General features: G+C 62.8%; 1 protein-coding gene across 5 annotated transcripts; it reads left to right on the top strand.

Moving 5' to 3' along the window:
• The first annotated feature begins 325 nt into the window (after nucleotides 1–325).
• IL17RC (interleukin 17 receptor C) lies at nucleotides 326–12,942 on the top strand. 5 transcript variants are annotated; one of them, XM_051832018.3, is made up of 19 exons: nucleotides 330–672; nucleotides 932–953; nucleotides 1,108–1,260; nucleotides 1,431–1,508; nucleotides 1,582–1,691; nucleotides 2,732–2,843; nucleotides 3,116–3,160; nucleotides 6,016–6,155; nucleotides 6,361–6,420; nucleotides 9,466–9,520; nucleotides 9,597–9,778; nucleotides 9,867–9,917; nucleotides 10,422–10,467; nucleotides 10,564–10,685; nucleotides 10,953–11,012; nucleotides 11,422–11,470; nucleotides 11,980–12,081; nucleotides 12,162–12,200; nucleotides 12,289–12,942. In XM_051832018.3, the coding sequence occupies exons 1-19, from the start codon at nucleotides 568–570 to the stop codon at nucleotides 12,918–12,920; spliced, it is 2,163 nt and encodes a 720-aa protein (XP_051687978.2). In that variant the 5' UTR covers nucleotides 330–567; the 3' UTR covers nucleotides 12,921–12,942. The 5 variants fall into 5 exon arrangements, with proteins under 5 accessions (XP_051687979.2, XP_051687978.2, XP_017193893.3 ...); XM_051832019.3 differs by lacking the exon at nucleotides 932–953 and having other exon boundaries at nucleotides 326–672; nucleotides 1,617–1,691; XM_017338404.4 differs by lacking the exon at nucleotides 3,116–3,160.
• Nucleotides 12,943–12,952: the final 10 nt, after the last annotated feature.

Here is a 12,952-nt window from a genome sequence, read left to right as displayed (position 1 = left end):
TGGGCCCGGGATCCTCGCCTGCAAGCCCACTTTCTGGTGCCCTTCAGCCCTGCCCTCAGAGCCCCTGACCCACCAAGCGTCACTGCAGCCAGGGGAGTGTGTGAAGGGGCCCAAGGGCCCAGTAAGAGGGGGTCCCAGGGCTGGCGGGGGGGGGCTCCCTTGGAGAATAGAAATGCCCCAGCCTCAGCTCTGGTGCCACCGCTGCCCCTCTTCAGGGTCCCCACCACCACCACCTTGGCCAGGTATCCGCAGAGGAAGGGGAGGAGAGGCCAGCCTCCCAGCCCAAGACTGCTGGCTCCCAGGCCTGGCGCTGGTGGGAGGGACAGGGCGGGGCGGGAACAGCCGCCTGCCTGCTGGGAGCCAAATCGAAAGCACTCGGGCTGAGCCAGGACGTCGGGAGCCGACCCCAGGAGAGGGAGTACACGAGCTGTCCAGGGCTGGTCCCCGAGGCTGGGGAGTGAGTCTGGTCCCTGCTGACCCCTGACGGTGGAGGACTCAGTGGGGGCAGGGGCTGGGGGGGGGGGCAGGACAGGGCCTGAGGCCTGAGTGCCACCAGGCACCTGGAAGATGCCCATGCCCTGGTTCCTGCTGTCCTTGGCTTTGGGCCGAAGTCCCGGGGTCCTCTCTCTGGAGAGGCTTATAGGGCTGCAGGACACCGCCCGCTGCTCTCCGGTGAGTCTGGGGCCCCGGGAGGGTTGAGCGAGGCTCAGGGTTCAGTCTGCGGCCCATCGGAGCCCTAGGCTGGCTCCTGTCACTGCCAGAACTGCCCCGGCTGGTCTGTCTGGTGCTGACGGGGGAAGAGGAGCCGGCAGAGGGCAGGAGCTGGGCCTGCTCCTGGGAGGGGCGTGGGGTAGGGAGTCCCCGAGAGAGGTGGGCAGGGAAAGCTGCTCGGGCTGGGGGCGTGAACCCTAATTGTGCACCTCCTCCCCAGGGCCTCTCCTGCCACCTCTGGGGTGAGTATCCGCCCCTGGAGAGAAGACAGCTTACCGAGTGGGCGCCGGGGAGGGGGCCGCCCGGGCCAGGAAGAGCCAGGCGCCTCACCCTCGGGGGTGTCCTGTGCAGACTCTGGGTTGTGAGCAACTCCCGCCCTCCCCCACCCCCACACAGACGGCGACGTGCTGTGCCTGCCTGGGAGTGTGGTGTCCGCCCCGGGCCCCGTGCTGGTGCCTGCGCGCCTGCAGACGGAGCTGGTGCTGCGGTGCCGCCAGGAGACCGACTGTGACCTCTGTGTGCGTGTGGCTGTCCACCTGGCCGTGCGCGGTGAGCGAGCCACTTGTGTGTGTGCAGGCGGGAGACAATTTAGAGCGAGTGCAGGGGCGGGGCAGGAACCCGCCGGGCAGCGCGGGGCACCGTGTGTTCTAAAGGATGTAGGCCTGGAAGCCGTCCCGGGGCGGGGGCCTGACCTGGGCTCTGCTCCTGGGTCCTTGTAGGGCCCCGGGAAGAGCGTGAAGAGGAGGAGGAGCAGTTTGGAGCAGCAGCCAGCCCTGAGCTTGAGGACTCTCGGAACGGTGAGGAGGGCCTGGATGGGCCGCCGGCCCCCTGCCCGCCGGCCCGCACTGACCCCTGCCCTGTCGCTCACAGCCGCTCTCCAGGCCCGCGTCGTGCTGTCCTTCCAGGCCTACCATACAACGCGCTGCGTGCTGCTGGAAGTACAAGTGCCTGCTGCCCTGGCGCGGCCCGGCCCCTCTGCGGTACGCAAAACAGCGGCCCCTCCCACACCCGGAGTGGAGACATGCTTTCCTACGAAGGCAGGCTCTCCTTCAGCCCTGGTTCTGATCAGAGCTTAGGGAAGTCCTTTCTGCCCTTTCTGCCTCAGTTTTTCTGTCTGTGAAATGGGGATACGGACAGTACCCTCCCCGATTTTCAGTTTGTGAGACCCCCAAGCAATTTTCCAGGTTGGCTGTGCTGTTTGGTCTGAAGTGGAAGCGCCAGTTACTTCCCATCTGTGCCTGCACTTGGTGTTGCCGTGTAAAATGTTCGCCGATCTGCTGTGTGTGTGGTGGTGTGGCATTGTGGTTTTAATTTGTGCCTCTCTGGTGACTGAGGAAGCCAAGCCCCTTGTTACATGCTTATTGGCTATTTGTGTATCTTCCTTATAAACTGTCTCTGCAAGTTAAAAATGTAGCTTTTTTCTTACATTTGAAATACCTCATCGGCTGGTGAGAGAGTGGAGTAGGCTGGTAGTGTGTGAAGCCCGTGAGGTGATGCCGGGCCCTGCAGGGGTCCATCAGTGCCATTTCTCCTCCCTCAACCACCCTCGAACTCCGCCCTTCCCACCCCCACTTTCCAGACAGAGAAGCCGAGGCTTGGGCAGGGGTGGTCTGGGGCTGACCCCGGGAGCAGGCGTGTGCACCTGGTGCAGGGTGCTGGGCGTTCCCTCCCCGACCCAGGAGGGCCTTTCACCCGCCCGCCCGCCCGCCCCCAGCCAGCGTCCTCTGGTCTAGCAGGTAGCCTGGCTGGCCCACCTCACTGGGCAGTGCTGGTGTGGGGAGGGGCGTCTGTGTTTGTGCTGGGGTCGCGCTGCAGTCCACCCAGGACGGCTGGGGAGGACGCGGGGACTTGGAGAGCCAGGGCTCTCTCCTCCAGGGCCCAGCGACTTTAGATCTGGGGGATTTCAGGCTCAGTGTAAGCAGGGTCACTGGCTGTGCGAGGGCAGTGCGCAGAGCCCCCCAAGCCCGAGGAGCTCACAGCCGGGGCCTGGACTCTGAGCCCTCCCCCACCCTCCCCCCAGGGCTCAGTGGTTTTCGATTGCTTCGAGGCGGCCCTGGGGGCTGAGGTGCGACTCTGGTCCTACACTCAGCCCAGGTACCAGAAGGAGCTCAACGTGACACAGCTGCTGCCTGGTGAGTGGCCCGCCGCAGGCTACACGGCCTGGCCTGGTCCCCGTCCCCCCTGGCCAGCCCCGCCTGCTGTCCTCCTCTCCCTAGCCCACTTCCCTCCAAACTCAGTCCCGCCAGATACCCTGACGTTGCAGCCTCCAGGGAAGGTCCTCACTCCTGGGAGAGGGGGTGGGGTTAGGAGCCGGGAGCCGTCCCAGGGCCTCCATGGGTCGGGCTGCCCCTCTCTCTCCCCAGCCCCCAGCCCCACTGGAGGCTTTTCTGTGATCTCTCCCCAGACTGCAAGGGGCTGGAAGTCCAGGACAGCATCCAGAGCTGCTGGGGTAGGGGCCGGGTCAGGCCGGGGGAGGGGGAGGCTGGAGTTGGCTTCCGGTGGGGGCTGCAAGGGTCACTCATCCCTCTGTCCACTCCTAGCACACGGCCAGCACTGGCTGCAGCTCTGTGCTGGCACGATGGCCATGAAGAAGATCCATCAGAGTCCTTCTGGTCTTTTAAAAATAGACTATCTTTTAAATTTAAATTTAATTCCCATGAGCTTTTAAAAAAATTATTTGTTTTCAGCCGGCGCCGCAGCTCACTGGGCTAATCCTCCGCCTGTGGCGCCGGCACACCAGGTTCTAGTCCCGGTTGGGGCGCCGGATTCTGTCCCGGTTGCCCCTCTTCCAGGCCAGCTCTCTGCTGTGGCCCGGGAGTGCAGTGGAGGATGGCCCAAGTGCTTGGGCCCTGCACCCCATGGGAGACCAGGATAAGTACCTGGCTCCTGCAATCGGATCAGCGCAGTGCGCTGGCCGCAGCTGCCAGTGGAGGGTGAACCAACAGCAAAGGAAGACCTTTCTCTCTGTCTCTCTCACTGTCCACTCTGCCTGTCAAAAAAATTATTTGTTTTCACTCTACTTGAAAGACAGAAAGCGCTTCCGTCCACTGGTTTACTTCCTAAATGCCTGCAGCAGTGGGGGCTGGTCCAGGCTGAAGCCAAGAGTTAGGAACTCGATCCAGGTCTCCCCTGAGGACCAGGGGCCCAGCATCACCTGCGGCCTCCTGGGAAGCTGGACTGGAGGCAGAGTAGCTGTCACTCGAACCAGTCACTGCCACCTGGGACATGGGTGTCCCATGCAGTGAGTTAACCCCTGAGCAAATGCACGCCTCCTCTCCGTAGAACACACGGTTCCCTGTATTAGGAACTTAGCGGCCCAAAGCATGGTCAGCGTTTCGGTGCCCCTGCATGTGCCAAAGTAAAATAATACTGAAACTGAAAAAGGACAAGAAAGAGATTTCTCCCATGTGTTATTTACATTTTTTGTTCACTTTTTATTTTGTATTTTCTTTTTTTGTGTACAACATACATACGTAAGGATGTACAACGTGCCCTAATTTAAACGTCCAGTCCCATTAGTTTTAGTACACACTTGTGTAACCGGCGCTCGGATCAGGATACACACACTGGGGGCAGGCGTGGTGGAGCTGTGGCTTAAGTTGCTGCTGGTGGCACCAGCGTCCCGTATCAGAGCGCCCAGTTCCAGTCCCAGCTGCCCTGCTTCCTGGGAGGCAGCAGATGATGGCCAAGTACCTGGGTCCCTGCCCCCAGGGTGGAAGACCTGCGTGAGGGCCTGGGCTCCTGCTCCAGCCCGGCCCAGCCCCAGCCCCAGCCCCAGCTGGTGTTTGAGGCGTGAACCTGCAGATGGAGGACCACTCCCTCTCTATGTCCTTTGCTCCCTCCCTCTGACATTCTGTCTCTCAAATAAACTTAAACAAAGAAGATGCGGCCGGCGCTGCGGCTCACTAGGCTAATCCTCCACCTGTGACGCCAGCACCCCGGGTTCTAGTCCCAATCGGGGCGCTGGATTCTGTCCCGGTTGCCCCTCTTCCAGTCCAGCTCTCTGCTGTGGCCTGGGAGTGCAGTGGAGGATGGCCCAAGTCCTTGGGCCCTGCACCCCATGGGAGACCAGGATAAGTACCTGGCTCCTGCCATCGGATCAGCGCAGTGCGCCGGCCGTAGCGGCCATTTGGGGGGTGAACCAATGGAAGGAAGACCTTTCTCTCTGTCTCTCTCTCTCTCACTGTCTAACTCTGCCTGTAAAAAAAAAAAAAAAAAAAGAAGATGCACATGCTGTGTGCTGTGTTATCTTTTGGACTGTTAACTTTTTCCAGCCTCGTTTTCCTTTGGTTCCTTAAACTTCGACATGGCTGGTGTGGGTGGTCTGTGGAGGCCTGCTCAGCCTGAGCTGTGAATGTAGACACAGGGCGGCAGTGCCTTTCTCTTCTTCAGTCACTCAGTGCACAGCGAGCCCCTCATTCCACACCAGGCACAGCCCTGGACGGGCAAAGTAAATCCACAGCCCCCGCTCCCGGCCAGGTGGCCAGGACAACATGAGTTAGAAAGTGATGGGCGCAGCCGGCGCCGTGGCTCACTAGGCTAATCCTCCGCCTTGAGGCGCCTGCACCCCAGGTTCTAGTCCCGGTCGGGGCGCCGGATTCTGTCCCGGTTGCCCCTCTTCCAGGCCAGCTCTCTGCTGTGGCCCGGGAAGGCAGTGGAGGATGGCCCAAGTGCTTGGGCCCTGCACCCCGTGGGAGACCAGGAGAAGCACCTGGCTCCTGCCATCGGTGCGCCGGCCGCGGCGGCCATTGGAGGGTGAACCAACAGCAAAGGAAGACCTTTCTCTCTGTCTCTCTCTCTCACTGTCCACTCTGCCTGTCAAAAAAAAAAAAAAAAAAAAAAAAAAGAAAAGAAAAAAAAAGAAAAAAGAAAGTGATGGGCGCTCAGAAGGAAACTCTGGGAGGGGGGTGGGGCGGCTTCACTCCAAGCAGCAAAGACCTGAAGAAGGTGAGGGAGTCTCGGGGGGGAAAGGCAGTGCAAAGGGCCTGGGGCAGAAGTGCATCCACAGCCGAGTAAGGACATAGGTGCCACAAAGTGAGGCTAGAGGGGCCGTGGCAGCCAGGCCGAGTGGGGTCTCCAAGCTATTGCAAGGACAGTAGCTTCTCCTGGGACTCCCATGAGGGAGGAGGACTGTGCCAAGAGCACGGGCTGGAGTCTCCTGAGGCTCAGACATGGACCAGCTGCTGGCGAGAGTCTGCTCCCAGATGGGGACACAGGCTAAGGCTTGGAAGGAAAGTCCAAAGGCTCAGCTGGCGAGGGCGGCCAGACGTCGCAGCTGCCCGCCGTCTTCCCCTCTCCCACCAGCCCTGCCCTGGCTCAGCGTGTCTGCGGAGGGCGACCTCGTGCGCCTGGTGCTGGACGTCCCCAAGGAGCAGCGCTTCGGCCTCGCCCTGTACCGGAGTCAGGCCCACGGGGCCCCCAGGCCCTGGTGGCACAGAAACCTGGTGAGGCCTCCCCTGCCTGTGCCCATCCCCCTTCTCCGATGCCGTGCTAGGCATGTGTGCCCGTGACCAAAGGGGACCCTTGCGCGGGACACCCCCAAAGCAGGGGGGCCAGCGGGTCAGCCCGAGCCTGCCTGTGCCCTCAGCTTTGGCCCCCGCTCTCCCTCCCCTTTTCCGCCTCCAACTCCCCCTTCCGGTTGCTCCACAGACTGGGCCGCAGACCATCACCCTGAACCACACAGACCTGCTCCCCTGCCTCTGTATCCAGGTAGGAGCGGACAGCAGCTGGCCTCGCCATCTCCAGGCTGCCCTCGGAGGCGGAGGCTGTGGCTGCTGCCCGTCACGGCCCAGGGTCGTCTTCCTGCCCCCCCCCCCCGCCGTGCCACCTGTGGCCGCGTTCAGATGTCACCTCCTGCAGGAAGTGCTCCCCTACTCTGCTTCCCTCTTTGTGCGCCCGGGGACGGGGGACAGGGTGGGGGGGCTGGGGCCTGTGGTGTGGACGCAGAATGATTCAAATCCTGGCTTTTGCCAGTGCCCCTGACTTTGGGCGGATCACTTCCCGCTCTGCTTCCTGTTCGTAACCTGGGATAATGACAGCATCAGCCTCCTTTAGCCATGCCAGAGAAGTGTGCCACGTCCAGGCGGAAGGGGGCTGGCTCTCTCATTTAAGAGTTTATTTTACTTGAAAGGTAGAGTTACAAAAAGAGGGAGAGAGACAGAGGGAGAGAGGTCTTCCATCCACTGGTTCACTCTCCAAATGGCCACAATGGCCAGAGCTGGGCTGGTCTGAAACAGCAGCCAGGAGCTTCTCCTGGGTCACCCACATGGGTGCAGGGGCCCCAGCCCTGGGGCCGTCTTCCACTGCTTTCCCAGGCGCATTAGCAGGGAGCTGGATCAGAAGTGGAGCAGCCAGGACTCAAACCCATATGAGACACTGGCACCAGAGGTGGTGGCTTTACCTGCTACGCCACAGCGCCAGCCCGGAGGTTGACTCTTCAGTGTCCCTCTGATGGCACCTGTAATCAGCCACCAGGTCGCATTTTTTCCTGTCAATGATGTCCGTCCGCCCCGCCCAGCCCCCGCCCCCGCCCCAGGCTGGAGTGGGTCTCCCTGGCCTCCCCAGCTCCACCTCCCTTCCCACGGCCCCCCTGGCATTCCGAGCTCATCCTCTGAGTCGGCTGACTCCCCTTCCTGTGCTTGTCCTGCGTCCCAGCCAGCAGAGCCGTTCACCAAGACACCCTGGGGGCCTCCGCTCTGCCTGTCCCCTGGCCCGCCCAACCCCATCCTGCACCTGCTTGCCGGGAGCCCTCCCCAGCCGCCTGGCCCTCCGAGCTGCGTGTCCCCGCACGGCTGCCCGTCTGCATCTGTCTGTCACTTCGTTTCGGACCCAGGCGTCTGTCCGACTTCTCCTCTCAGACACGATAACCAGTCAGCGGGAGGGAGGGCTGAGATACTAATTTATTTGCATATCCCAGCCTTCTTGCTGTGAGTTTGTGATTTTCCCGAAGGCGAATGTATCAGATCCAGCTCCCGCGTAGTGACACAGCGGGGCCTTGCGCGGTGTCTGCTCTCTTGTCGCACTGCGTGCAGCACACGGAGCAGACGCTTGGGAAGCTCCTGCTGGGATTTGTGTGTGCACTGCCACGCGCTCTTAAGTCAGTGCTTCATACATGTTCTTAAAAAAAAACAGAGGCAGAGAGAGGAAGAAGCATCTTCGATCTACTGAGTCACTGCCTACCTGCCTGTCACAGCTGGGCGAGGCCCCGATGAGCCAAGAGCCAAGGACCCAGTCCAGGTCCCCTGGTGGGTGCAGGGATCCGGCCGCCTGCCAGGGTGCACTGCTAGCAGGAGGCTGCCCCTGGAGGGAGCCGGGACCTGAGCCCGTGGTGCCGAACAGGATGTGAGCATCCAGGCAGTGTCTTACCCCCGGGCAGGTGCCAGCCTCTTAACGACAGGTACACGGGGTGCCTCACCAAGCTCATGGAAAACAGGATTTAAGAAAACAGAGTTCAGGGGCTGGCACTGCAGCATACGGGGTAAAGCCGCTACCTGCAGGGCTGGCATCCCGCATGGGTGCCGGTTCATGTCCTGGCTGCTCCACTTCTGATCCACTTGATGCACTTGGGAAAGCAGCAGAGGATGGCCCAAATGCTTGTGCCCCTACACCCGTGTGGGAGACCCGGAGGAAGCTCCTGGCTCCTGTCTCGCTCACCCTCGCCTATGGTGGCCTATGGTGGCCATTTGGGAGAGTGAATCAGTGGATGGAAGACCTCTCTCTAACTCTGCCTTTCAAATAATTATTTTTTTAAAGATTTATTTATTTGAAAGGCAGAGTTACAGAGAGGCAGAGGCAGAGAGAAGAGAGCTCTTCCATCCGTTGCTTCATGCTCCAGATGTCCACACGGCCAGAGCTGGGCAGATCCCAAGCCAGGAGCCAGGAACTTATTTTGGGTTTCCCACACAGGATGCAGCGGCCCAAGCACTTGGGCCATCTTCCAGTGCTTTCCCAGGCCATAGCAGAGAGCTGGATTGGAAGTGGAGCAGCTGGGACTCAAACCAGCACCGCAGGCTGTGGCTTTACCTGCCACACCACAGTGCCGATCCCAATAACATACATCTTTGAAAGGAAGAAGTTTAGGGAGTCAAGAAGCCCACCTCCCACCCTGGAGTGTCTGGGTTCCGTCCCCGCCTCCTGGTCCAGTTCCAGATCCCCATAGATGCAGACTGTGGGAGGCAGGATGACAGCTGGCGTCACTGGACCCCTGCCACACCCCTGTCTCCCGGCCCAGCCTGACCCAGCCCTGGCCATCGTGGGCATCTGAGGTGAACCAGTGATGTGGCGCTTTGCCTGCTATGCTTAAAAAAAGAGTTGATTTTGGTGTAAGATTTTTTGAAACCCATGAATACAGCCTTCAAAAAGTTCATGGAAAATGCGTATTTTGAACTTCAAAATTTTCGTGAGCTAAAATGTTTCATTTTTCCGTGAAGCTGCTAAAGCACCCTCTGCCATCCTGAGCACAGAGCACCTAGCAGGTGCACTTAAAAGATCTGACAAGAATAAACGAGCGTGTCTTTCGCACCTAGCACAGCACCCAGTAGGTGGGCGTGAGGCAGCTGTGCCTGCCCGCGGGCTGCTAAGAGTGGTAGTGGGCGGCCCGCATCGGGAATTTGGTGAATGCCGTTATCTGCAGAGCTAGAGCTTCGTGAAGGTTCGGCCAGCCCAGGGTGTGCACAGGGCCCCGCGCAGGGCCCGGCCCAAGCTCAGGGGTTGGCTGGCTTGAATGGACCCCAGCGAGCGCCGTTTCCCTTCCAGGTGTGGCCCTTGGAGCCCGACTCGGTTAGGACGAGCACCTGCCCCTTCCGGGAGGGTGAGTGGGCCGCTCGGGGGCGGGGGCGGCGCTGCCGGGGTGTGGGGTCCGTGGTCACTGCGCCCTGTCCCCGCAGACCCCCGCGCCCTCCGGAACCTCTGGCGCGCCGCCCGGCCGCGTCTGCTGCCCCCGCACAGCTGGCGCCTAGACGCGCCCTGCTCGCTGCCCGCCGAGGCCACGCTGTGCTGGCAGGCGCCGGGCGGGGGGCCCTGCCGGCCACTCGCGCCGCCGCTGCCCCGGGACAACGTCACGGTGAACGTAAGCCGGGCGGCCGGGCGGGGCGGGGCGGGGCGGGACGGGGCAGGGCGCCCCCTGGTGACTGCAAGCCTCTCTCCATTTTGCACAGAAAGCCCACGAGTTCCCGCTACTCAGGGGCCACCCTAACCTCTGCATCCAGGTCAGGAGGGGCCTGGGCGCGGGAGGGGGGCACCAACGCACAGGTTTTTTGACCCACTTATTCTTGGGCCCGCCCCCCTGAGAAGCAGGGGTGGGCGTCTCCTTTGGGCGTTTCATCCCTACCTGAGCAGGGCAGGGCCCTGGGCAAGCCAGGCTCACATGAACAGAGCAGCTGGTTCCTAGGGTGGTGTGACGATGTCTGGGGCCTGCACAGAGGAGGTGCTAGGTCAACCTAGGTCAGTTTAGCTGCCGTCATTGCCCGCTTTCCCTCCCCCGTAGGACGGGCTGCTCGGTTGTCCACGCAAGGTTTAGGACAACGCAGGGTTAGGGAGCAGCGGGGTGGTCAGGCCAGAGGGAATGTGACCCTGCTTTGTGGGACGCGACGGGAACGTGAGGGTCCAAGGCCGCGAGCACAGATGACCTCACGAGGCCAGGTTGAGACAGGGAGGCCTCCTCCCGCCTGGTCATCCTGGCCTTGACTTTTCCTCCTGGCCCCTCCGAGCAGGTGAGCAGCTGGGAGAAGCTGCAGCTGCAAGAGTGCTTGTGGGCTGGTGAGTGGGGCCGGGTGACCCCTGGAGGTGCTGGCTTCGGGGTGACTGCTGGGACAAAGGGGGGTCGTGCTCAGTGCGGCGTTGCACCCCTTCCAGACACCCTGGGGCCCCTCAGGGATGATATGCTGCTGGTGGAGACGCGAGGCCCCCGGCACAACAGGACCCTGTGTGCCTTGGAACACAGTGGCTGCACCCCGCTGCCCAGCAGGGCCTCCACGGTGAGGCCTGGGGACTCTCCACCTCCGCCCAAGCCTGGCCCCAAGTTTTCCCTCCATCCCGTTCTGCCCTGCCTTGTGCCAGGCCCCGCACTGGTCTCTGGGAGGAGTTGGGGGTGCCCCCGAGCTGGGCCCTGTCCTGGTGGGTTCTCCAGTCTCCGCTTCCCTCAACGCCCCCCACTCCGCCCAGCTGCAGCCTGGTGGCGTCCTCAGGGTACTGCCCCTGGTGACAGCTGCCCCTTGCCCTGTCCCTCACCCCGGTCCTGACAGAGGGCAGCTCGTGTTGGAGAACACTTACTTCAGGACCTGGAGTCAGGCCAGTGCCTGCAGGTGAGCAGGGGCAGGAGAGCCCTGGCCCGGGCCGCGGGCAGCAAGCAGGTCAGACTGGCGCTCACCTGGCCTGCATCTGTGCCTCTCCTGTGTCTGGCCCCGAGGAAGCTAGGGGTAGAAGAGGCGTTATCTCTGTCCCAGTGGCTCAGCACCAGTGAACACCCACACTGCAGGCGCCAGGGTTGTCCTCCAGAGACAGCTTCAAGCGAGGGCCTCTTCCTAGGGCCCCATCTGGCCCGGGGGAGGTTGCAGCATAGGCTGCAGGGCTGGCCTAAGCAGAGGCAGAGCAGATCAGGGGGTCCTGCCATGGAGGAGGGAAACCCACAGATCAGACGGGGCCACAGCCGGGTGGGTGTCAGGCACTCACTCCGCTGGGGGCTCTGCAGTGGCTCCTGTTTGTGTCTTTCAGCTGTGGGATGACGACCGAGGCGCGCTCTGGGCTTGCCCCATGGACAAGTGTGAGTATGACAGGAAGTGCCCATCCTCGCTGGACTCCTGGCAGCCCCCCCCCCCCCCCCGCCAGGGGCAGCACTTGCACTGGGCTTGTCCCTCCTTGGGCTCCGATCCACCAGAGGGCACGGTGTTAGGGCACGGCTGGGCGCACCTGCATCCTTACTGAGGGTACCCGGTTTGAACGCCTGCTTCTCCATTTCTGGTCTACTTTCCTGCTACATGCACCCTGGGAGGCAGCAGCTGATGGCTCAAGTACTTGGTCCCTGACACCCATGTGGGAGACCCAGACTGAATTCTGGGCTCTTGGTTTCGGCTTGGCCCAGCCCTGGTGGTTGCAGGTGTTTAGGGAGTGAACCAGCAGGTGGACAGTGTCTCTCAGCCTTCCAAACGGAATGAAATTGAATAAAAAGTGTGTGTCACCCGCACACCGGCGCTAAGCCGCGGCTTTGGGGGAAATCGCTGCCCTCCTCTGGCGTGAGGTTTCTAACCGGCCCGTCTCCCCCTGCGCCTGCAGACATCCACCGGCGCTGGGCCCTGGTGTGGCTGGGCTGCCTGCTGGTCGCCGCTGCGCTTCTCCTCCTCCTGCTCCTGCTGCTCCGGAAAGACCCCGTGAAAGGTGAGCTTCCGGACGCCCCCTGCCCCAGGGGCAGCGCCGCCGTGGGCGCTCACCGGCGGCCTCCGCCCCTCTCCCCACAGGGTGGCTGAGGCTCCTTAAGCAGGACTACCGCTTCGGGGGTGAGTGTGAGCCAGCGCGGGGCGGGCGCCGCCCCAGGGGCCGGGCGCGGGCCGCTCACCGCTTCCCTCCCCTGTCTTCTCTCGGCAGCGGCCGCCGGGGGCCGCGCGGCCCTGCTGCTCTACTCCGCGGACGACGCAGGCTTCGAGCGCCTGGTGGGCGCGCTGGCGTCGGCGCTGTGCGCCTTGCCGCTGCGCGTGGCCGTGGAGCTGTGGAGCCGCCGTGAGCTGAGCGCGCAGGGGCCCCTGGCCTGGTTCCACGCACAGCGGCGCCGGACCCTGCAGGAAGGCGGCGTGGTGGTGCTGCTCTTCTCGCCCGGCGCCGTGGCGTTGTGCCGCGAGTGGCTGCAGGACGGCGTGACAGCGCCCGCGGCGCGCGGCCCGCACGACGCCTTCGCCGCCTCGCTCAGCTGCGTGCTGCCCGACTTCCAGCAGGGCCGGGCGCCCGGCCGCTACGTCGGGGCCTGCTTCGAGGGCCTGCTCCCCCCGGACGCCGTGCCCGCCCTTTTCCGCACCGTACCTGTTTTCTCGCTGCCCTCGCAGCTGCCCGACTTCCTGGGGGCTCTTCAGGGACCGTGCGCCCGCGGCTCCGGGCGGCTCGCAGAGAGGGCGCAGCAGGTGTCCCGGACCCTCCAGCCTGCCCTGGACAGCTGCTTCCAGCACCCGGGGGCCCCGGGGCGGGGCGCGAGATGGGCCTTGGGGCCGGGGACGGGACTCGAATAAAGGCAGACGCTATTTCTTTCTACCCACGTCGC

The sequence above is a fragment of the Oryctolagus cuniculus genome, chromosome 10, assembly GCF_051225735.1.
Source record: "Oryctolagus cuniculus isolate XC-2025 breed Fujian yellow rabbit chromosome 10, ASM5122573v1, whole genome shotgun sequence".
NCBI classification, from domain to species: domain Eukaryota; kingdom Metazoa; phylum Chordata; class Mammalia; order Lagomorpha; family Leporidae; genus Oryctolagus; species Oryctolagus cuniculus.
Note: the sequence above shows the minus strand (reverse complement) of the source record. Positions and strands in the feature narration are given on the sequence as shown.